The 26,043-nt window shown below is 48.7% G+C and overlaps 1 protein-coding gene across 1 annotated transcript in view; it reads left to right on the forward strand.

Moving 5' to 3' along the window:
- The window catches only part of LRSAM1 (leucine rich repeat and sterile alpha motif containing 1), a 362,528-nt gene that overhangs the window by 76,693 nt on the left and 259,792 nt on the right, over positions 1 to 26,043 (forward strand). Inside the window, exons 2-3 of the mRNA XM_078642118.1 lie at positions 10,910 to 11,013; positions 19,583 to 19,639. Of these exons, the coding sequence (XP_078498244.1) occupies positions 10,942 to 11,013; positions 19,583 to 19,639 (129 nt within the window). The 5' untranslated portion in view covers positions 10,910 to 10,941. The remainder of the gene's footprint in view (positions 1 to 10,909; positions 11,014 to 19,582; positions 19,640 to 26,043) is intronic.

Below are 26,043 nucleotides of genomic sequence, written 5' to 3' on the forward strand. Positions count from 1 at the left end.
GAATTGGAAAAATAGAAGTGCAGGTACTCCGTGCCAGAGTACCTGCTTGTTTCAGAGAAGTGCCGGTACCCTCCAAATAAATGTATTACATTTCGCTTGAGAAGTGCCGGTACTCTCCCTCTTAAAATAAAAAAGTGCTGGTACTCTGAACGTACTGGACAGTACCGGCCCATTTAAAGCACTGCCCCCGGCTCACCTCAGTGCCTGGACCTCACTGGCGCATCTTGTACAGGGTGTCTGCCCTGTCCCGTGTCAGGGTGCAGGCTGGAGGTGTGGGGGGGGGGGCTCACCAGGTGGCTCCCTCACCCTCTCTTAGACAAGCCTTCACCAATGGCGCGGGTTGGACCTCGTCCGGCTCTATTCTCTTGTGTGGCGGGACTATGCTGGCCGGTCCTTGAGCTCCAGGCCAGTGGTGCCTCCCTGCCGGCCTTCCGCGACCTTGTCTCCTGCAGGGGGATGTGATTGCCACCTGCTCGAGGCTCCGTAGTGCACCTGGGCCCGTATCACGGCCACGTGGATGGGGCCTGTATGTCGCGGCCGCCACCATTTTTTTGCGGCCGCGCGTCTCAGCCGGCGCCCGGCTCTCTCTGCTTGCAAGTAATACCCGCAATCGCCTACCGGCTTCACCAAGCAGCTCCGCCGCCTCGCAGGTGTCGACGCCGACCAACTGCGCGCACGAGGCCGTGGCCGGAGCGCCGTGCTCAGGCGTCCATCTTGTTAGGCGCGTAATCACGCAACTGTTTTGCTAGCGCTTTCTGCCGATGGTGTATAACATCGGCAAAAGGAAAAACATGTTTTTTGCTGATGCGGAAGAGCATCATTTAAAAGAAAACAAAAGCCCAAATCCTGGCCCAGCATGCGCCATTTTGGTATTTCGGACAACATCTGAGAGAGATGAATTTTTGCCCCTCTTTTTCTTTGTGGTGTGTTCGGGCTGTGGAAAAATAAAAAAATTTATGTATGGGGCAAGGAGTTCGAATTAATTACAGACCATAAACCCCTCACCTTCATGTTCGATGGCTACGGTAGAGGTAATGGAAGGGCTTCATCTAGATTGGTAAGACTTTTGGCTAAGTTGCAGGAGTTTAATTTCACCATAAAACACATTTCTGGCAAAAGCAATGTTAGGGCTGACTTTCTATCTCATTTACCTACTGATAATTCAGAAATTCAAAAAGAAAATGAAAATGAATGTGTCGTGTCAAACGTCGATATTTTCCAAGAATCTAACACAGTAGTTTCAGATAAAGAATGGATGGAAGCTTTGAATAAAGATGCAGATATGATAAAAGTTAAAAAGTACATGTCGGGGCGTGGCTACGCTAGCGGAGATGGCGGTCGCAGCTTGCTAGAGCTCCCGCCGGCCCGCCATTAATCCTTCCTGATATCCTGGTCCCCGACCCCAGAACCCACAGCCACAACGGGGCGGTGATTGCCGAGAACACCTGGACTCCTCCGGTGTGCCCAGCAGAGGTCCGGCGTCCCGGAACGGGACGGAGCCCCGAGGTGCGAGGTGCGGCCTGGTGGGCGGAGGTGCAGCCGGGACCTCGATTTTGGCGCTCCCCGGCCGGGGAGCGATGCATCGCCGGGCCTGGTGACGGCCGCGACGCCCGGAGACCCGAGGGGCTGGGAACGCGAGAGAGTCTCTGTGCTCCCTCTGCCGGGGCCCAGACATACAAGGAGGAGGAGCCGGGGCAGCGGTCGACCGAGATCGGCTGGAGAGGCCTGGTGGCCCAGACGCAACCGGGGGCCCGATTTTCGCGGCCCAGTACTGGCCGAGTCCTGCAGACGAGGCGGAGGTCGGGCGCCCTGATACTCCTGAACGGCGGTGCTTGACCCTCGACGTGGGCGGACAGTGGAGACGCTAGCAGCAGCCGTGAGTAGTGCCCCCCCCCCCCCCCCCAGGCCGAGGGAGACGCCAGCGCTCTGGTGCGACGTAAACAATAACTATCCACCCTTCTGGGGGGGGCTGCTGCTCAGAGGTGACCCTGCCCCTTGGCGGACGCTGGGACCGGCCGCGTCCTGACCGGGTCGTTGGGTGCTTCGAGACGGACCAACCGGGACCTGCCTCGGGGCCAGACGCTGTCCTCCCTTGCCCTCCGTCATTGTCCACCCTGCTGGGGGGGGCTGCGGCTCGGAGGCGACCCTGCTCCTTGGCGGTCACTGGAGCCGGCCGCGTCCTGATCCATCGTGAGTTTTCCTTTTGCTTTTTGGCCCTCCGCAGCCATGACCAGGGGAGGTGGTGGCCCCGCCAAGCAAGTGACTATCGACAAATTCACCGGGCCCGGTGGGGGCGCTGGCTCGTCCGGGGGTGCTCCGCCTGGAGGGGGGCCAGACAATGCGGCCCTTATGGCGGCCATAACTCACTCGAGGGACATGCTAGACGCCAAGATCGGGGCAGTGGGCGCAGATGTCACCCTATTACGCCAAGACCTGAGGAACGCAGTGGCGCGCATCACAGAAACCGAATCCAGGGTGACGGTAGTGGAGGAAGATGTGACTACCCTTAAAAAGAGAATGGCGGCGATGGAATCAGCGCAGCGAATCACGGCGCTCCGGGTGGAAGATGCCGAAGGGCGGGCGCGCCGCAACAACCTCCGCTTTGTTGGCTTTCCGGAGCGCTGTGAGAAGGGCAACATGGAGCTCTTCCTCACACAGTGGCTGGAATCGTGGATGCCCCCAGGGACGCTGTCCACTTGCTTCGTCATCGAGAGAGCTCATCGCGCCCTGACGCAAAGGCCACCTGAGGGCGAGCGGCCTAGGGCGGTGATCGCCAGACTACTAAATTACCATGACAGAGATGCTGTGTTGAGGGAAGCTAGAATCAGGGACGCCCTCCTCTATGAAAATCATAAGATAATGATTTTCCCTGATTATACCAAAATGGTGCAACAGCAGCGTCATTCCTTTATGGCCGCCAAGGCGAAATTGAGGGGACTTAAGCTCCAATATTCCCTGTTGTATCCGGCACGCCTGAGGGTGATTTTTCAATCGCGGACATTGTTTTTTGATACGCCGGAAGACCTCTTCAAATGGACGGATGAAACGGTGCGGGTTAGACCAAACTCGCAACCGGGGCTCAATCCGGGCTCTCCAGAGGGCTCACCACGGGCTCAGCGAGACCAGACGTCGAGGAGGAGGGGCCGAACCAAGCGATCCAAATCGCGCAGACGTGCGGCCTCAGTTGATGGCACGCAGACCAGTGGCAGGACCGAAGACTCCGAACAATCTGGGACGGACCACTGAAACATTCCAAGGCCCTGCCTTTCCGTCTCTACTGTCACGGCTGTGACTTCTGATTGGACTCATCGAGTCGTCTGGGCCTTGATGACTGCCCGGCACTGTTGCCGCCATGGAGCAGTACTTTGTCTGTCCTCTAATTGAGAATGGGGCTGTGGGGTGGGGGGTCGGGGACTACGTGATGGTGGCTACCACTCTCCCTCTAGAGAGAGAGACTCTGTGGGAGGGGGAGTAAGCTTCTTGTTCCGGTTGGGAATGTTGGGATCCATTGGTATGGGTGGGCCCGGGCCCTATGTTCTGGTCTCGGGACCACCCATGCCGCGACAGGTACTTCAAGGTTCTTTGAGGTATAGGGTTGGGGGTGGCGGGATGAGGGCGGTCGGGGTTAGGGCCGCTGAGTTGGGGACGGGGACTGTTTGGGGTTGCGGGACCGTGGGGTTGGGGATCGTTGTCCTTGGGGTTGACAGGGCTATGCATGTGTGGGTTGCTACGATGTTCCATATGATGTGTGGTGGGTGGCGCGGGAGTGGAGGGCTCGGGTGTTGGATCTTACTGGACCATGGCTGAACCGGTTCGTAGACTTCCTGTAGATACTATACGAGTGATTACGTGGAATGTCAGGGGGCTTTTGGATAAAATCAAACGTGGGGCTGTGTTACGCTGGGGGAAAAATGAGGCTGCAGATGTCCTTTTACTTCAAGAAACACACATGATGGGTACAAAGGCTCTGGGCCTACAGAGATTTGGATATCAACAGGTCTTCCATGCCGGGTTCTCCAGGGGGTCCAGGGGAGTCGCCATATTGCTTCACCGCAGGGTGGCTTATATCCACGAGAAGCAGTGGGTAGATCCTCAGGGTCGTTACCTGTTTATTAAGGGCAAGGTGGGTACAGAGTCGGTGGTGTTTGGCAGTGTTTACGCCCCCCCCCCACTCCAGTGGGCCTTAGCCGAGAGACTGTTTGCTGTATGGGAGGACATCTCGGGACCCTTAGCAGTGATTGGGGGGGATTGGAATGATGTGCTGAATGTAAGCGTGGATCGCCAGAGGCGTCTAGGGGGAACTGAGCTCCCGCCCCCCTCCCCTTCGCCCTCCAGACTGCGTGCAATGAGTGAGGGGTTGGGCTGGGTTGATGTGTGGCGACATATGCACCCCACGGCCCGGGACTATACTTATGTCTCGGCTGTACACGGCTCCTTTTCGAGGCTCGACTGTGTATTTGTGCCTCGGGACTATTTGAGCAGGGTGAAGGGCGCGGACATCTTACCGAGAGGCCTGTCCGACCATTCCCCCGTCTCGATTGGACTGGAACTCCTTCGGAAACGACAGCCGTTTCGATGGAGGATGTCCTCGTGGCATCTCCTTCAGCCGCCATATGCTAATCATTTACGTGAAACGATTGACCATTTCTGGCGGGAAAATCTAGTGGAGGGTGCTGCTGTGGAGATGGTGTGGGAGGCCATGAAGCCTACTATACGGGGAGCAGATATTGCATGGTGCTCGGCGGCCCGTCGGAAGCGTCGAGAGCAGGTTGCAGAGGCGGCTGTACGGGTAACGGCTCTGGAGCGAAAAAGTCGTGAGGGTGGTGATGCCATCGGGCTACGCCTGCTGCTACAAGCACAGCAAACCTACGGGTCCCTCCTGATGGATGAGGCCAAGCAGGCGTGGCTGGCCACCAGAAGTAGGATATATCAATGGGGGGACAAGTCCTGCTCCATGCTGCATAGATTGTGCCAACAACACTTTCAACCCCTCCTACTGCCCGGTCTCACGAATGATGGTGGGGAGGTTATAACCGATCCACATGAATTGGCTACGAGTTTTGCCGTGTACTACTCCACCCAGTATGCCCCGCGTGACCGGTTGTCGGATGGCGACTTGGCCCGATTCCTTGAGGAGCTGCCGCCCGTGCCGATATCTGATGAGACTAAGACGGCCCTGGATGCTCCCCTCACGGCTGAGGAGTTGGGAGATGCTTTAGGGCAACTTAACACTGGCAAGGCCCCCGGCCCAAATGGCTATCCTAGCGAATTTTTCAAGAAGTTCCATGTTCAGCTTGGATCTTATTATCGCCGGGCGCTGGAAGCGGCGCGTACCAGAGGGGTGTTGCCCCCAGACTGGCGGCATGCCGAAATAGTGGTCTTTCTGAAGCCGGGCAGACCCCCAGACAGTCATGACTCATATAGGCCCATCTCTTTGATTAATGTGGAGGCCAAGATTTTGGCCAAGGCCCTGGCGAACCGCCTAGCTCCTCTTATCACCGACCTGGTCCATCCTGATCAGGCAGGTTTCATGCCACACAGGGCGACGCGACATAACATCCGTCGCGCTCAGGCGGCGATTGACGCGGCTGAGACTCTGGGGGACCAGGCGGCGCTGTTGCTGGCCGACATTAACAAGGCCTTTGACTCTGTCAGCTGGTCGTACCTGTTTGCCTTGCTGCGCGGCCTTAACTTGGGCCCGGTCTTTCTGTCATACGTCCGGCTCCTCTACACCGACATCACGGCCTCGGTGCGGGTCGCCGGGGCTGTGTCCGACACGTTCCATATCGGCCGCGGGACCAGACAGGGTTGCCCTCTTTCCCCCTACCTGTTCGCACTGGCCATGGAGCCCCTAGCTGCCAGAGTGCGCCAGGATGCGCTGATACAGGGCTTTCAATGGACTGCCACTCTGTCTGACAAAATAGCCCTGTATGCGGATGACGTCCTCTTTTTTCTTACCGACTTGCAGCGCTCGGGCCCGCGTGTCCTGGAGGTGATGCAACAATTTGGGGAGGCCTCGGGCCTCTATCTGAACCTTCATAAATCCACATTGTGGGTGCTAGGAGGGGGCGCCTTGGCGGACCCCTGGGCCTCAGGGCTGCGGGTGGCTACGACCGGGCTGAAATATCTCGGCGTGTTTCTATCGGCCTCGGCAGCCACTGCTTGGGATCATAATCTCATACCAGTCTGGGAGAAGGTACAGTCGGACGTTAAGACTTGGTCTCGGATGCCCCTGTCCATCTTTGGCCGCTCTGCCATTTTTAAGATGGTGGCGCTACCACGCCTCTTGTATCAGCTGCAGAACCACCCATATCCCGTCCCACCTCAGTGGTTTCGACAGGTCAACTCTCTGCTGGGCCGCTTCCTGTGGGCCGGAGGGGCCGCCAGGGTTGCGTTACGTACGTGCTTTTTGTCCACCTACGGTGGGGGCTTGGCCACGTCAGATCTGCAGTCCTACTATCAAGCCGCACACCTCCTCATCCTAAACGACTGGTGGTATAGCAATGGCGAAGACCCAGCCTACGCCCTGGAACGTGCCTTGATGGGCGACAACTCGCTCCACACCATCCTCTATTCACCCCGGTTGCGTCGATCTCTACCGAGGGTTACACAACTTGTCTTTGCGGTGTGGCGGCAGGCCCTGCGACGCATGGGCTGGTGGGGCAGACTGACCGCGGAGACGCCCTTGTGGCGTAACGGCTTGTTACCGGAACTGTCTAAGCTATCAGGTTTTGATGGCTGGGACGCTATTGGTATTTCACAATTAGGCCAAGTGATGTCTGGCACAGCCCTCAAATCCTTTCAGGCCCTTAGCGCCGAGTTTGACATGCCCCAATCTCAATTTTTTCAATATTTGCAATTCCGGCATGCGCTGCTGCCCAGTCTCACCGGCATTGACTCCCTTCCTGACTTCAGTCCGATTGAAGCTAAGGTATTCATGGGCGATCTGGGAGACAAAAAAGTTTCACGCATTTACCAGACTATGGTCATCCATTGCTCCTCCACCCTCCTTCCACTGAAGGCGGCCTGGGAGGTGGACGTGGGTCAGCTGGATGAGGATGATTGGCGTGAGGCCTTGGAATCCCCGAGGGGTGCGGCCATTGCCGTCCGATTCCGTTTAATCCAATTCAAAATCCTGCACAGAGCCTACTATACCCGCGAGCGTTTGTGGAAGGCGAGGCTGATAGAGTCCCCGGACTGTCTGAGATGCGGGCTGGAGAGGGGTACGTTGATCCACACGTTGTGGTCGTGTCCTAGATTGGTTGGCTTCTGGAGAGGTGTATGGGACTGCTTGTCGGAAGTGTTGGGATGGACCCTCCCTCGTACCCACCGTCTGGGGCTGCTACATATTCTAGAGGGGGTTGGTGGCAATGTATACAAGAGACACCTGCTCCTCCTGGGGCTGGTGGTGGCCAAGAGAGACCTAGCCCGAGTATGGAAGGATGTGAGACCCCCCCCCCTGTGTGCGTGGAAGGCTGGCATGGACTTCTGCATGGGTCTGGAACGACCGATCTTTGAGGCCCGAGGGTGCCCCCGTAAGCACTTTAAGATTTGGAAGAGATGGGCGGACTACAGGGACCTGTTGCTAGACCCCCCAGTGGAACCAGAGGAGGATCTTTAACTCCCTGTGGCCGGACGGCCCCGTTCCCCCCCCCCACACACACACTTACCACTTTGAGAATTTTCATCGACACCGTCCATGCACACATGCATAGGGTTAGGGTGGGATCCAGGGGAGGGATCCGGGAGTTGGGGATGAGTGGATAATTTAGTGTTAAAGACAGAGATGATCGTTTCTTATGACCTTGTGCTGCAATGATTGTTGACTGAATACTCAATTCTATTTTCTTGATTGTATCGGAATGTCTGATGGTACCTTCCCGATTGTGGGGGTCCGTCTTATTACATATGCTCATCTTTGTCAATAAACTTGTTGTGAAAAAAAAAAGTACATGTCTACTGCATGGCCCCCTTCCCGTAATCTGTCATCTGATTAGATAACCTTGTTACACATAGCCAACGAATTAAATTTCTGCAGAGGTCTACTCATGAGAGGGGATTTGCTTGTTCCCCCTGCCATGGTCAGAAACAGGTTAATTTCATCTGCACATAAGTCACATTTAGGAGCCACTATGACCAAAAGAAAACTAAAAGAACACTATCGGTGGCCTGGCATGGACCTTGATGTTAATATATATGTTGAGAAATGTGATGTTTGTATCAAATCTGACAAACATTGGAAACTTAGAACACAAGAAATGCAACTTCTCTGCATGGTTCAAAATCGCCATAGATCTGGCAGGACCGTTCCAACTTCTTGAACAAAATGCTAGATTTTTAATTGCAGTAAGTGACTGTTACTCTAAATGGATTTATCACAAGTTTGTGAATACCATTGACTCTGACGCTGTCATAGACTTTTTGCACACTTGTTTCACCATCGAAGGGAATCCTCGCATCATAGTGTCGGACAACGGGAAACAACTAACTTCAAGCAAGATTACTGACTTTTTTAAATTGCATGGAGTTCGTCAAGAGAAGACACCACTATACTCTCCAAAGTCTAATGGTCAGATTGAGAGAGTCAATCGCTTTCTAAAAGATGGTATTCAACTAGCGTTGGCATCAAGAATTCCAGTTAAAGATTTCATTCGAGAGAGGGTCTTTGATTACAATACCACGCCCAACAGCACTACAGGTTTCACCTCTTTCTTTTTGATGAGGGAGAAGATGTGACCGTGATATGACTCCTAAATTTGATGTGTCTGAAAACACCTTACCTACCACCATTACTATTGATGATGATCAATTACAGGTCAATAAGAAGATTGTAAATAGTCAGTTGAAATCCAAACAGTATCATGACAAGGTACATAGGGTGGTAAACAAAGTATTCTGCAATGGAGATTGGGCCTTAGTCACTAAGCCGGGTCATCATCTCAATGGAGAGTCTAAATTCTTTGATCCTGAAGAAGTTATAGAAGTCTCAGATAGTGCTGTTCGCCTCAGGCATTTAGGTTGGCGTAACAAAGGTGATGCTGTAAGGCTTAACAAAGACCAGGTTGAATTATGGTTCAAGGGAAGGAGATGCAATGCTGAATTTGACGATGAGTTTTCTTGGCTTAACACTTATACTTGTGAGAACGATTTTGACACGTCTGCTCAACATGATAATGTGTACTCGTCAAGTGACTTAGTATGCAAAAATGATAACATTGTTGAAAGTTGTTACAACGATAATTACACTAACAGACTTCAGGTTGATGATATTGTTGATACACAGTTGAGTAGTAATGTTTCCCGTAGTCAGGAAACATTACTACTCAACTGTGGTAGAGCCCTGGGGTCCCCCAGGGCTCTTCATTGAGCCCTACGCTTTTTAACACATACATGGCCCCCCTGGATGACGTGGTCTCTCCTTTTGGGATAAAAGCCGTCACATACGCTGACGACACCCAAATGATCGTTTCATTTTCTCTGGAAGAGGATAAGGTAAAAAACCTTCATGACTGTCTAGAGGGTATTCATGCCTGGATGTCTGCCTCAAGGCTTAAGCTCAATGGCTCGAAAACTGAGCTCATGCTGTTGGGAAACAAAATATCTTCTCTTCCATCTGCCATGTGGCCAGCATGCTTAGGCCCCCTCCCTCAACCCAAGACTGAATTAAAAAGTCTGGGTTTCTGGCTCGAACAGGACCTATCCCTCAAAACGCAAGCGGAAAAAACAGCTGGCACATGTGTGGGGCTAATGCGTTCCATCAGAAAGATCCTCCCTTTACTTCCAGGACCCTCCCAGAAATTGCTTGTTCAAGGTCTAGTCCTATCAAGACTAGATTACTGCAATGCTCTCTTTCTTGCTGCCCCGGAATCCACGATCAACATTCTTCAAAGAACACAGAATGCTGCAGCTAGGATTCTCACTGGGACCTCTCGCAGAGTCTCAGCCAAACCCGCCCTTAAGGCTCTACATTGGCTGCCGATCCGCGAAAGGGTCAAATTTAAGGCACTTTGCACGGCCCATAAAGCTTTGCAAAATCAAGGGCCCCCAATGCTAAAAGATATGATCTTTCCATACAGACCCAATAGGCCCCTACGATCAGCTCAAGGTCATCTGGCCACAGTCCAAAAAATTAGAAAAGCCCGAACTGGAGGACGCCGTTTCTCGGTTACTGTGGCCATCTCTTGGAATGCCCTGCCACTTCATCTTCGTTCTGAGTCCAATCTTCTGAAATTCCGTAGGCATCTAAAAACTCATCTCTTCCCGCAATAACTTCCTTCCTTTCCCCGTCTTCACCCTCAGAAGTTCTGCAATTTCAGCGCTGGGACGCTCACGGGCAGCCATGCGCTATATAAGACCTAAATTTCATTTCATTTCATTTCAGGTGCCCATTACAGCCACCCCTGAACCCCGACGTTTTACTAATGTGCATGGTGGTTGGGAAGGCACCTACACCAGATATGGCAGAATTTCTAGGCTACCCAATGCACTTAAAGAATATGAATTAATGTAATTTATATTCCCTATAAAGGGAGATGTTGTAAGTCTAGTTGTTATTTCCCCCTCCCCTTCCCATTGGTCACTGTGCACGCTCCACTGTTAGAATTCTAAGAATGTATTTAAGTGACGTCATGATCGCTGACTTGGCTTTTCATTCCGTGACTCTGCGCAGTCACCTCTCCTTGTCACAAGCTCCTTTATTTACAATAAATCTATTGTGAATATAATCATCTTCCAGTGATTATTAATACTGTCACTACACTATGTCTGTAAAACTGCCGAAAATGTCTTTAGCTAAACCGAATAGGGTCTGCTTATATATTACTCTGTTGACACTTCTCACTTTCTCTTCTTCTCCTCACGGTTCTCTCAGCCTTTCATCACTATTGATTGTGCTGTATCCTTCTTTAAGGGGCGTCGCAGTGACTGAGATTGAAAGAGAAGATGCCGCTGTTCGGCCGGAGGAAAAAACAAAGTGAAGAGGGAAGAAAACGACTCGAGTATCAGATGTGCCTGGTGAGGACTGTGTGTTTTCAACACTGTTCAATCTTTTTTTATCTTTCACAGTCAGTATCACCTGTGGGTCAGTGCCTTGTATTTTTATTGGTCACAGACAGGTTCAAAATCTGGCGAGTTCGATATTCAGTTTTTCGATCAAATTAATACCATCAGATGAATTCCATGAACCCAATACCAATTTGCACTGATTGACTCCTAAATTCCTATTTGCAAATGATATTTATTTATATTGATTTATATATGTGGTTATTATATGTGTCAAAATGTATACACGTAGATAACTTATCACTTGCATTCATTCTTTGTACCATATTCAAGGCTTTAAATTAACTTACTCAAAGTGTATTCATTTATCAGGATATCGTTTCTGCAATATTTTTATCTTTCGTGTCTAATTTAATAAAAAATGCAAGCATCCGTACATGATCGCACATCACTTTATTTCCACAGAAGTGCAAAGAAATTGACTTATAGCAAAGACGGTCATAAGTTTTGTAGGCCACTTTATCTTCAGGGAAGATTGTGCAGTGTCCTCTTGCTGGCAGAGCATGTTGCTTGTTAAACGACCAGCTGATGTGATCAGAAGGGGAAACATCACTTACAACGCAACTTTTACCACGCAATGCTTTTACATCGCAACTTTTTCAACGCAAACCATTACAACGCATTGCGCTGGGGGGTGCTCTAGGATAGGGAATAGATTTAATTTACTATCCAACACCTTCCCTACTATCCACGGGGACTGGAGTTGGAATAGTAAATTAAACTATTCACTATCCAGCACCCCAAAGCGCTATGCGTTGTAAAGGCATGCGTTGTAAAACTTGCGATGTAAAAGCATGCGTGGTAAAAGCATGCGTTGTAATGTCATACATCCGATCAGAAGTCCCCTGCGTTTGAAAAGGAGCAAAAGCCTCACCCTGGATTTGGAGGGGAGGGGGAATAAAAAGATGCAAGACTCATTCAAAATGTGTAGCATTGAGTTTGGATTTCATGGTTGCCATGGTTTCCAGGCTCATCCCTTTTTAGGTCGAGCGACCTATCTCAATGCGCATGCGCATTGAGCGGGAGCGAGATATATAGGGGCTTATCGAGAGTTTACCTAACTGGCGATTCCACTGGCGATCCCATGCACTGCATGTGCTTTTTAGGTCATTGCGCAAGCGCAAGCCCTAAAAAGCGCGTGCACAATGCCACCAGCCGCCTGCCTGCCTGCCTCGCATTACCACATCAAGGCAGCCCTCCCAGCGCATTTCTCACCCCCTAATTATTCACGGCCGGTCGGCCGTACTTTCAGTTTCACGGCCGCGTCTCAAGCATGCCAAGTTACAAGCTTCATTTCTTTGTCTGCAATTTCACATTTATTTTTATTTATAGAGTTTTTTTTTTCTTCAATGTGGCTATTTATGTGCATTTTTATTTCATCAGCAAGTTTATATTGTTTAATTTTCAAGGACCCCCTGAGTAGGTGCTGCGGACCCCACTTTAAAAATCGATTTTACATTAAGCAAATGATGCTCGAAATTCCCAAATCTAAAATAACCCAAAGCAAAAAAGTAAACCATTTCTTTTCTCTCCTACTCTGTGGATCTAATGTCCCCATCTCCGGGTGACGCATTGTTTTGAAATGTTATAATCTCAAATATCTGGTTTTCTCTGTCAAATCCATCCCTACATTAATCTCCTTAAGCCTCGCGTTCCTTTTCTTCTTTGCCGTCAGATTTATCCCTCTGACCACTTGTAATTTTACAAATCAGCCGATCGATTCCAAACAGTGTTGGAGAGAAGGGTTATGTGGCGGATATTTCTGGCTCAGTAAAACATGCTGAATTTCTTCTGGTGTCGTTTTCGGACGCTGGGACATCATTCAGCAGTGCCGGCATTTGTCTGTATTAACCTGCGTGGAAGGGAGGGGGCTTTATTTTAACATCCAGCTGGGCAGAAACAAAGGCCTGATTTAAAAGACCATCAGCCCGTCTTTTGTTCAAGCCATCTGAGCCTAACACCTAGATGCCAGTGCAATGGAAGAAAGCAGAGGCAGACAGCTAATTACTTCACACATACTTAAGCAAAACCTTTGGAGCCAGTTGTTTTAACTTTGTTTAACTCCCTACGAAAGAGATAGGCTTACACATTTTTAATCTTGCCTCCCAAAGCAACACAACTTAAGATACCACGCCCCCTCATGTGAGACCTTCTCACCCTCATCGCCGCTCTCCCCGCTCCGCCCCCTTCCCTGCCCGCCGTGTCGCATTTCTCCTCCCCCCAGCAATGCCCTCCGTCTTGTTCTCCTCCGTCGCTTGTTCCTTACCCCAGTTTCCCTTCCTCCTCGCCTCTCCTATTTCTTTATCTAAGCCCCTCGTATTCACTATAATACAGTCCACGTTGATTGAGCACAGGGTCAAAGAAAGGATTATTGTCATTATAATGGAAATGAAAACAAGGCATGCGCAACCCACCATCTACAACCCTTACATTAACATCGGTCAGTGATTGGTACAAAATAAGTACCCCTCTGTATATAATAAAAATGTCATGTCACATCCACCACCACATCCACCATCACCACCACATCCACCACCACATCCACCACCACATCCACCACCACATCCACCGCATCCACCACCACCACCACATCCACCGCATCCACCACAACCACATCCACCGCATCCACCACCGCATCCACCACCACATCCACCACCACATCCACCACCACATCCAACTCCGCATCCACCATCACCTCCACCATCACCTCCACATCGACCATGACATCCACCGCCACATCCACCACCCCATCCACCACCACCGCATCCACCACCACCACCGCATCCACCACCACATCCACCGCATCCACCACCACCACATCCACCACCACATCCACCACCGCATCCACCACCGCATCCACCACCACATCCACCACCACATCCACCATCACCACCACATCCACCACCACATCCACCATCACCTCCACATCCACCATGACATCCACTGCCACATCCACCGCCACATCCACCACACCCACCACCACCACATCCACCACATCCACCACCACATCCACCACCACATCCACCACCACATCCACCACACCCACATCCACCAGACCCACATCCACCAGACCCACATCCACCAGACCCACATCCACCAGACCCACATCCACCAGACCCACATCCACCAGACCCACATCCACCAGACCCACATCCACCAGACCCACATCCACCAGACCCACATCCACCACACCCACATCCACCACACCCACATCCACCACATCCACCACCACTTCCACCACCACCGCATCCACCACCACCACCGCATCCACCACCACATCCACCATCACCTCCACATCCACCATGACATCCACCACCACATCACCACATGCACCGCCACATCCACCGCATCCACCACCACCGCATCCACCACCACCGCATCCACCACCACCGCATCCACCACCACCGCATCCACCACCACCGCATCCACCACCACCGCATCCACCACCACCGCATCCACCACCACCACATCCACCACATCCACCACCACCACATCCACCACCACATCCACCGCATCCACCACCACATCCACCACCACATCCACCACCGCATCTACCACCACATCCACCACATCCACCATCACCTCCACATCCACCATGACATCCACCGCCACATCCACCACCACCACATCCACCACATGCACCACCACCGCATCCACCACCACATCCACCACCACATCCAACTCCGCATCCACCATCACCTCCACCATCACCTCCACATCGACCATGACATCCACCGCCACATCCACCACCCCATCCACCACCACCGCATCCACCACCACCGCATCCACCACCACATCCACCGCATCCACCACCACCACATCCACCACCACATCCACCACCGCATCCACCACCGCATCCACCACCACATCCACCACCACATCCACCATCACCACCACATCCACCACCACATCCACCATCACCTCCACATCCACCATGACATCCACTGCCACATCCACCGCCACATCCACCACACCCACCACCACCACATCCACCACATCCACCACCACATCCACCACCACATCCACCACCACATCCACCACACCCACATCCACCAGACCCACATCCACCAGACCCACATCCACCAGACCCACATCCACCAGACCCACATCCACCAGACCCACATCCACCACACCCACATCCACCACACCCACATCCACCAGACCCACATCCACCAGACCCACATCCACCACACCCACATCCACCACATCCACCACCACATCCACCACCACTTCCACCACCACCGCATCCACCACCACCACCGCATCCACCACCACATCCACCATCACCTCCACATCCACCATGACATCCACCACCACATCACCACATGCACCGCCACATCCACCGCATCCACCACCACCGCATCCACCACCACCGCATCCACCACCACCGCATCCACCACCACCGCATCCACCACCACCGCATCCACCACCACCGCATCCACCACCACCACATCCACCACCACCACATCCACCACATCCACCACCACCACATCCACCATCACCTCCACATCCACCATGACATCCACCGCCACATCCACCACCACCACATCCACCACATGCACCACCACCGCATCCACCACCACCACTTTCACCACATCCACCCCCACATCCACCCCCACATCCACCACCATCACCACCACATCCACCACCACCACCACCATATCCCCCAGATCCACCACCACCACATCTATGTGTGTGTGTGTGGCTGTGTGTGTGTGTAGGTGCAAATGCAATGTTCTTGGATTTTCGTCACAATAAAATACACTGAACATAATCTTCACAAAAGTTATTTACAAACGTTTAAGCTATTGCCATTATAAATTACAATACATTTTATTTAAGTATTAATTATTTACAAAATTAAAAGCCATTGTTATTTGCAATATCAATACATCTAAGTCACGTAAATACAACACACATTGCATTACAAATGCTATAGGTGTCAGATTTGCGAAAGTTAAAACTATTGACATTGTAACTGACAAAGCTATTACTTTTGCTATTTTCAAAACCAACACATAAATAAAAAAAGTGTCATTTACAATACCAATTGCCCAAACTTTCCTAATGCGAGACCTATTGCATTTCCAATGCTTGTTTTGTTGAGTCACTTACATGATTGTTGCCCCTTTTAAAACCTCGACAGCCTTGTATTGTTCCATGTACTTGCACTTATTTTTCCATATCTAGTTGGAGGCTGTTTGTCTTGGGTGGGATGGAAAAGTTCCTTGCATGGTGAAGGGCGTGTAGCCCTGCCCTGAATGCACCAACTATGGTGATTTCAGGATCCTTGATAAGGATTTTTGGTCATAAACAAACACAGATTATGCGTGTGCGCTATGACCTAGGGTTTTCTCATGGGCTATGGCCTGATTAGACAGTGAAGGGCGCCTAAAGCGTTAGCCTAAGGAGTGTAACGATTATTGCCTTCACCAGGTGTTGAGCATCACAAGCACAGTAGTGGCAGAATGCCATGTTTTTAGTGATCAGTAGAGTGAGCCGGTCTGGTTAACTGTGTCACTAGATAGGTGCTTCCTGGTACTGTAGTAAAGTTCTGACGCTGTGTGCTTAACTCAACCCATGCAAGGATGTATGCATGCCTGACAGATGGTATAGTGCAAAACCACCACTCCACGAGAGCAGGTGAGATGGACGACGAGCACTTGCTAACTTGATGTGCTCTAGCACTCTGGAATATTACTAAAGATCTGCTAGTGAACTTCTGATACTTTAGCAGCTTAGCGGGGCTTAGCTTGGATGCCGCCACAATGAATGGGGAGGGAAGTGTGACTGGAAATTGGATATGGGTAATGTTAATGGACTTGCCTCAAGAAGACTGTGAATATATTTTTCAGTCCATTGTATTGTACTTTTTGCTAGTAGATAAATGAATTATTTTTACATAAACACCAGTATTTGACTTTTCAGTCATTTATTGGGGCTCCTGGATGTATTTCGAGTTATAAGTGTCTGCTCACCTTACACCTACCGCCTCCATTGAACTGTTCGACCCCCGCTACCACAGAGAGTTAAGTGCTGAAGGGGTACTTGGCCCAGTTTCTTAGAGTCCATAGTAGGCCGGTCCCAGGGGCATCAGAAGTAAAAGACCTCAGCCACCACAGTTGGGCCCAGTAATTCCTGCTTGCCCCGTGGCCCTCTGAAAGGGGTTGTGACAGTCTTCATAAATTGACCTACACCTCCTTCCTGTTTTTACATTGGGTCCTAGGAAAATACTCCTGACCCTGGTGTGGCATATTTAATTCACATTGACTGCTGGTTGGAGTAAAGGACTCTACTTGTTCAAGTAAACTTTCATAGTCATGGTTACTCTTGCTGTAGAACCTCGTAAATATTTCCTAAGGAAAATCTGACTGCAAAAAAGAACCCAGATTAAATCACCTAGAATAAACAACCATTGAAGCAAAGTAAGTTTGACATACAGATGTATGTATTATTCTGAAAAACATTGAAAGGAAAGCATAGAGTATGAAAGGAAGGTTTTCTACAAAATGTTACTTATGTGATGCGAACTGGAAGCACTACTTCCATACACCTTACTCGAAGGATGATAGGCTTTGATGACAATTGTAATATATTAAAGGGTCCCTTCATAATGCTCTTTTAATAACTTTTACATTCTCCAGTACCGTGCCAAATATTGCTTGCAGCCAGACCACCTTTCAGTCCTATAAATCCAGAAAGTCACCTCATATTTACTCGGAATTTTGTGTGTTGTTGCTTATAAACAAATACTCGCTATTACTGCTAATTATAACATTTCAGCAATACAGAATTCTACTCTCTGAGAAGATTTCCGGCTTTTCAGTATTATTATTTTGCAGTTAGTAGGCTTCTGAAGATCCAACCCCTATTTCTCTTAGTTCATAAACGTCCAGTTAAGTTGTCATTAAAAAGTATTTATTTTTGGGTAAACGTAACCTGTGGATATGGTTGAGCCAATCCTTTGTGCCATTTCATAGCACCATGATTGTACGTTTTGAACATACACATCCTGTCTACTAAGTATCTATTTTGGTACTTTTATACATTTGTCTTCAATTATGTTTACTTGCATATCTTTATTGCGTTGTTGCTTTTAGCCCCTGTTCTCCAATTAATTTTGCGCACATGTCTAAAGTGAATGAGCTGGGTCTGATGGCTACCAGAAGGGATGTGCTGAGTCTCTGGGGAAGCACTGAGGTCCCAACACTAGATAAATGGCACTTGAACATTGACTGGGGCCTACATGCTGAGATGTGGGTACATGAGGAAGAAGGTTGCCTGGGGAAATGTAACACGATCTGGGATGCATGGATGAACTATAGAAGCCATCTTACAGAGGGGATGGCTGAGGATTCTCTGGAACCCTCTCCCCTCCTTCTGCTTATAAATGTTGGAAGATTCCACTCCCTAATACCTTATGACGTTTGATGCTTAAGAATCTAAGGGACTGATTTAGACTTTTGGCAAACTAGATACTCAATCACAAGCGTGATGGAGTATTCTTTGGCCATCTGCCTCGTTTAGAAGTAGGCATACTTTAGGTTTTCTGTCAGTAGAGCCTCCGTTGGTTCTTTTGACAGAGAGCTTCCTCAGACGGTCCGGTGGTTGAGGGGTTGTCAGAGGATGGACATTATGTCCTATTAAGGGGAGGATGGTGAAATGTCTTTTTGTTCTGTCATCACCAGATAATGCAGGACAGAAAAAAACAAATAATGGTCCCCACACCTTGGGAGAAAGCTCCTAGGATGTAGGGCTCAATATTTTTTTTTTCCGAAACAAACTCCGGTATGGGGAGTTTTTTTTTTTAAGAAGAAAACTTTGGAAAAGTTTGATGAATGATCATCAAAACCAATGCCGACCATCCAGCAAACTCTTAATGATTGAAAGGGATGGTTGCACCTTTAAAAGTACAGAAATGCCCTCTGGGCCCATGGGCATCTCTAAATTTGGATGACGATAGTCCGTCAGGTTGGTGGAGGTAATGTCCTCTGCCAACACGACAGACAGAGTACTGTCTGCCAACCTATAAATCAGTATAAACACGCTGTGCACCTTCAGCACTTGCATCTTCAACTTCACTAATTGTATATATCACCACTCATCAAGTGCCTTCGGGTTGTCACATGATTATCTCTGTACAGTGCTGCCTAACTGTATTCCCATGTGAAACACTCTCCTTTGAATGGTGAATAATAAGCTTTTATACCTTTCGAGCCTCCTTGTTTCTTGTTCATGTAATGCTGATTGCATACATCATTTAACTGCCTTAAACTGACACCTGTTGGGAATTGTTATTGTTTATACTACACACTCATCCCGACGTGGTTTATGGGTTTACTCCTGTTGTTCTTACACAACCTATAAATCAGGCCTTAAATGTATTCATTGCCCAGAAACAGGATGCATATCTAATAATTATTCATTTGTACTAAGTTGTGGTTTAATGTTGTACGAATTGATAGAAAAATAATAGAAACATGAAAACACATAAAATGAACAAATTGTCTTGTCCTTTCAGGCTAAAGAAGCTGGTGCTGATGATATTCTGGATTTATCCAAATGTGAAATCTCTGAGGTAACCCAACAGTTCAGTTTATTGCTATTTTATTGGCAAACGTTTCTGATCCCATTCTCCTAAACGCTATTTAATCACACCATAAAATGCTTAGTTCATATCACTGTTCAGTACTACTTAAAACCAACATTGCTTTGAGGATAGCAGTGCAGGTGTAAAGTCAGCTTAGGCTAGCAGTTTGTCAAGTTGTTGAAGGTAGTTTTATTTTCCATGAACTCTGGAGTAGTACAATTTTTATCCCTCCTGCCTCAAATAAACAAACATTGTGTGATCTCACACTCTATTCAAATTTCCCATTGCTTCCCCGATCATAGGTTCTGTGGGGCTTTACTCCGTTTCTAATGTTATTTGCAATGAAAAAGCATGATTTTATTGAAAACAATGATATTTTAGACATCAATGCCAGATAGTAAGGGTTACAAATACAATTGAACATAAGTTAAACGTGGAGGAAGGATCACACATTCTACAGAACAGTTACTGTCATGGCGTAGGATGCATCTCAGAACTCCAGGGTCTTTATGAAAAGTGAAGCATCAAGTATGTATGTAATGGAGTCTCGATTAAGAACCTTTTAAAAGTGCATATAGGTAGCCATTCTATCTTGCTATGAGCTTAGAAACCGTTTATTGTCAAGCGTTGATGAGCTGCTCTCCTCAAATCGAACTCCGGTTTCTTGGTCATTTGGCCAAGTCACTTGATCTTTGTGTTACCCAGAAATATGTGCTACTGGTTTTGATGACATAAACCAATCTGTTGATGGATATTCACTGACCTATGGAAACACAAAAAGGGAAAGAGCTTCTTTAGTCAAGCTGGCAGTGTCTGATTATTGTCTTCACAACAACAGTGCATGCCATTTTTAGGTCTCGCTGGCGTTGCAGGGCGAAGCCCTGCCGCCAACGAGACTTATAGCCGCCTTGCTCCCTGCCAAGGGAGTCGGAGCAGTGAGCGAGCAGATACAGAGCCGGGCACGAACCGACTCAGGTCCGTGAACGCGCGGGAACATCAACGTGCACGTTCACGCGCGTCACGCTCCTGTCCTCCCGCGTCTCTGCCGAGGCGCGCTCCAGGCCGACTTGCGGTGTGCGTCACAGCGTGTTCCAGCGTTTCTGTGGCCGGAGGTAGGTAAGTGAGGGCCGGGGGGATTTGTTTGCTTTTTTCTTAAGCTTTGCTATGCTTGTCACCATTGTAGCGCCTGATCTTTACCCTTTTGATTACTAACTTTCATACTCTACCAACCCCAATCGGTGTTCTAGTCCCTTGACTTTATAACATATTATATTATTTCTGCTTGTACTACGTTAATTGACGTTTCTGTTATCCTGTTTTCTGCTCCACCCACACATCCGTGGGCCACAGCACCTTCTCACACTGCTGATGGCCTTTACATACCCAGCTGACCCCAACAAAAGTGGCTTTGGTGAGAAGTGCTTATCTAATTAACCATATGCATTTTTAAAGGCAACTCCATCCCACGAGTATTTCTAAAATCTTACAATCCCTACAATATAGCCTAGACATAACAACAGGAGCTTCAATCTGCCTAGGTTATCTCAGCTCTTTTCTAGAATCTCATTGAAGCTGCAAGTCTGCCCACCATCTACACAGTCTTTCCCTTACATTTTTAGGCGGACGATTACCAGACATAGCCACTTGATGGGGTCACTTTGGTCTAACTTGGGGACAAAGAGGAAGACTTTGAATTAAGTGATGTTTCTCACAAGAAAACGTGGATATTTCTTATATTTTTCATAGTTTGGAACACGATGGAAGCCGACAGATTCTGTATCCTGGGCGTAGAGACAAACTCTCCCATTCGGGAGAGGAATTACCTTCCAACATGATTACCTTCAATTTCTGTTTTTGTAAATATATATTTTTTGTTTCTTAGATGCAGAAAACTGGTATTAGCACCCTGTCTTTATCCTTTCTAAACTATAAACCTAAATGATTAGTTCTTGCTTTGGCACCTTCTTAACAACACCTTTTGTACTGAACTGGCCTCTAGGCATTTCTACAGAGCACACTACCAGATATTGGGTCCCTGGGCACTCTGTAGGAGCCACCTGGCCCCCTTACCACACTACGTAGGTGTTTTAGATGTTGATAAAGTCTTGTGGTGAAATTCAGTGTGTAATGTGATCAGATGATGTTGAACACCCACTAATCCGTTGTAATGTTTTCCGCGCCTGATCTTGAAGAAAATAATCTCCCACCATGGTGACGGTGAAACGTGCCAAAGAGAGCCGCGTCTTAAGTACATATCAGTTGTGGAACTAACATCCTCTCTTTTTCTCTAACGGAGATTCTTTTTGCTGTCCTCATTGACTGTGATTATTAGCCTAGGAAGTTCACTGTATGTCGTGAAAGTAATACAGCAAGCTTCGTTATGCATTACTTGTTCAGCTTTTCCAGCCACAAGAAGATTGAAAAAACAGCTTATTGGAATCAGGACCCCATTGCCTTCATGGTAGTTGTCTCGGTTTTCATTGTGCTTAGCAAGTTGTCCACCTCCTTACCAAAGAGCACCTGACCACTGAATGACATGGTCTCCTCAGTCATTGCCTGAGCATCGGGTTAGCTGTTGATTCAGCAGTGCCATAGATGGTTGAACAGCTTCTTTGGCTGCCATAATCGCTTGTTTTAAAAAGTTATCCTTTCAAGTAATAGTTGGACCAGCCTACCAGGCATATTGGCTTTGCCAGTGCTTGTTGACTGTGCTGCCTAATCCTGAGGGCCTTTGTCCCTATTAGTATTGTTTGTATTTCTTGCTCCTATGGCGTGAGGCTTTTATGTGACTGTGCGTGCCTCTCGCCTTTAGGTGCTCGCACTGTGCTTCCTCATCACTGAATCCTGCATGGAAGGCTGGGCTTGTAACTTCTCTTCCACCCACGTGAGGGTGCTGTGGTCAGGGCCCCCACATGAGAACGAGGGGATCGCACCCTATCGGGGGCTGCTCTGCTTCAGCAATAGTTATGTACATAGGAGCTTACTTACGAGCCCATTGCGCCGCCTTTGCATCCCTTTCATTGACGCACCGGCAGCACTTATTAACGCCTGATATAACCTGTGCAGTTGGCTACCCAGTCAACCCTTACCTCCCTCCCAACATTTTGGGGCAGATTTATGAAGGCCTTGCGCCGCCGGTGCGTCACTTTATTTGACGCAACAGCGGCGCAAACAATGCGCCCTATTTACAACGTGACGCATCTAGGAGATGCGTCACGTTGTAAAGCCCTGCGCCATAAGGAGGCGTTCCGGCGCAGGGGGGGGCGTTCCGGCGCAGGAACGCCTCCTAAAAGTGGCTGAGTGAAATCTATGAGATTTCACTCAGTCACTTTCAGGACAATGCTGCGTCAAAACCCTGCGCCTGCTTGAAGCAGGCGTAGGTCTTGACGCAGCATTGTGGCGATGGTGCACCCCCGAGCCTTGCTGGTGCTGCGTCGCGCTTGCGACGCAGCTCCAGCAATGCGCCACCTTTACGGCACAGATGCGTGACGCATCTGTGCCGTTTTTGCCCGATGGTGCGCCGCATTGTAAATGCGGCGCACCATGGGTGGCGGAGCAGCGGCGCAGGATGACTGGCGCATCCCTGGGGATGCCCCAGTCATCATAAATCTGCCCCGAAGTACTCAAGCCGCTTGTTTGTAGTATTAAGAGTAACGAACTATAAAGCACAGCACAGAGGGCACACCACATTTACACCTCAAGAAACGTTTTTTGCAATTTTTATTTAGCTTAAACTAGCTTAGGTACATTATGTGACTTGCCCAAAACCACAATGCGTTGAGCTGAAGCCGGGACATGTTTTTTAACGTCCCGCTAACTAACACTTGCTCTCCTTTCCTCCCATCCTGTTTTCACTGCCTGTGATTGCTTGTCTTTGCGTGTTGCGACTTTGGTATATAATAGAGAAATCTCCATACTGAAGTGATGCAAAAACGAGCTTAGATGAACTGCCCACATGTGTATTGCTGCTTACTTGCCATATATTGTGAGTACCGTTAATGTGCCTAGTAGTAAGACCGGGCGGCGAGCATCACTTGCCCTGGAACTCCAAAGCTCTCTGTGTGCAGTCCCTGTGAACTCTGAGGGGTCTGCACTTAACTATACATAAGAGTGGGAATTATTGCCCCGTCAGCACACTGTATTTACTACAATGATGTCATCGGGCAGAGCCGGTGCAAATACCTATATTGCTGCCTCTCACAGGGAAGCCAATCCAGTCTCAGGACTGAGGGTAGCACACTTGTATTCATTCAACAACTGATTACTGCCGAAAGGTTGTCCAAACAGCTTTGTCAACCAGCTACAGCCAAGGCTGTGCTTATCTCTTACAAGCCCATGGTATGAGTAAACCAGGACTACAAGACACAGGAGGCATTAGGTTGTCCTACAAAATCCCAGGGCTGGAAATACCATGTGTATGATGATAGTGAGTGAGTAAGAAGTTTTCAGGTAGCCAAAAAACACCCACTCTTATTTCAGAACCCTGAAACCGCAAGGGACATATAGCACTATAAACAACTCCTACATAAATACACCTGGGCACCCTAATTTAATACTAACGAGTGAAAAAATCTATTAGTGTTCAATTGAAGCAAACTAGGACCACAACTCCCAGGGTGCATACGATAGTGAACTCAAAGTGGAATTCATCATCTGGATAAAAATCAATTAATAATTTGACAGCAGTGAAGAAAAATGCGAGTCATTTTAGGTGTCCAGCATTGGCCCTGGAGGCAGGATCTATATCACATTTTCAGAATAACTACTATGTAAATAATTCCAGATGAGAATCCATGTATGGGAATTTCTAACATATTACTGTCCTAAAAATCTAGCGCAGCTCCAACTCTTCTATGCCTCTGGACACCCCCAAATGACGTTTTCTGTGAGATAGTCTCGTATATATTTTAATTGGGGTAATGATGTTTTGAAGTGAGGTGGTTGCTCAGGCATGTGCCTGAAAGAAGCACATCTGTATTATACACAACCACACACACAACCATACACAACCACACACACAACCATACACAACCACACACACAACCATACACAACCACACACACACCCATATACAACCACACACACACCAACACAACCCCACACACACACCAACACAACCCCACACACACACCAACACAACCACACACACACAACACAACCAGAACCGCACACACAACCACACATACAACCACACACACAACCACACCCTCAGTACACACTTTCACCCGACACCATCAGTCGTCGGTGCACGCTTTCACCGGGCACAAACTCCACCAACCGTCGGTGCACGCTTTCACTGGGCACAAACTCCACCAACCGTCAGTGCACGCTTTCACCGGGCACAAACACCACCAGCCGTCAGTGCACGCTTCCACCAGGCACACACCACCAGCCGCCAGTACACGCTTTCACCAGGCACACACACCACCAGCCGGCAGTGCACACTTCCACCAGGCGCACACACACCACCAGCCATCAGTGCACAATTTCTACAGGCACACACACCACCAGCCATCAGTGCACACATCAATCGTTAACGCATCCACAATTAACTATTGTAGCAATCGCAGTATGGCGCACTTTACTTTTAAACATATTAATCTAAAGCGCAGCATGCCACCATTGCTACAAAAATAAATACAGATTTTGTTTGGCCTACAATTTATAGACTTTTGTTGCAATTGGTGTTGCAGTATTTAGCCATGCCAATAGATCAAACTTAATTAATGCGAGACCTATTGCATTGCAAATGCTTGTTGTCTGTCTGTGGTCTCTTCCCTCTACCTATATAATCTGTTACCTGCCTCCCCCAGGTATTCAGAAGTTTCCAGGGGTGAATCCTGATGGAGAGAACTGGTCTTGTGTTTCTTCATACTCGCCCTTCTTGGCTAAAAGTACACTCCTATCCTGCTCTGGGCGGCTCTCCTCTTAGCTGCCAACCTGTAAAGTGGTTGATTCCTGTGGGCGGTTGGTTGGCATGTTACTCTGCTGTCTCGGGCAGACCCATACCCTTCCCAGGATTTTGGAAACTGATGGCTTGCTCACTTCTTGAAGGAAGAGGGAAAGTGGAGAGGAGAAATGATTATCTTTTAGAACAGTCCAAAAACATTTTGTTTGTGAACATTTTAGATTTTTTTTATAAACAAAATTATGGATGTAAACAAGGGACACCCTTTTCAGTCGCACCTACACTTAAAATACAGTGCTTTCTCACGTTTTAAAGGCTATATAATTAATATGGCCTACATAGCCCTGCAATAAAAAGGATTACCTGGATTCAGCTGACACATATTTTCTATTTTTTTATTATACAAAAAGAGCAAGCTGTCTCTAATGTGTGCTGTTTAAAATCATAAATATACTTTTTGATTAGTCTGTTGTAGAGGTTTTAT

Source organism: Lissotriton helveticus, chromosome 5_1, assembly GCF_964261635.1.
Source record: "Lissotriton helveticus chromosome 5_1, aLisHel1.1, whole genome shotgun sequence".
NCBI lineage: Eukaryota > Metazoa > Chordata > Amphibia > Caudata > Salamandridae > Lissotriton > Lissotriton helveticus.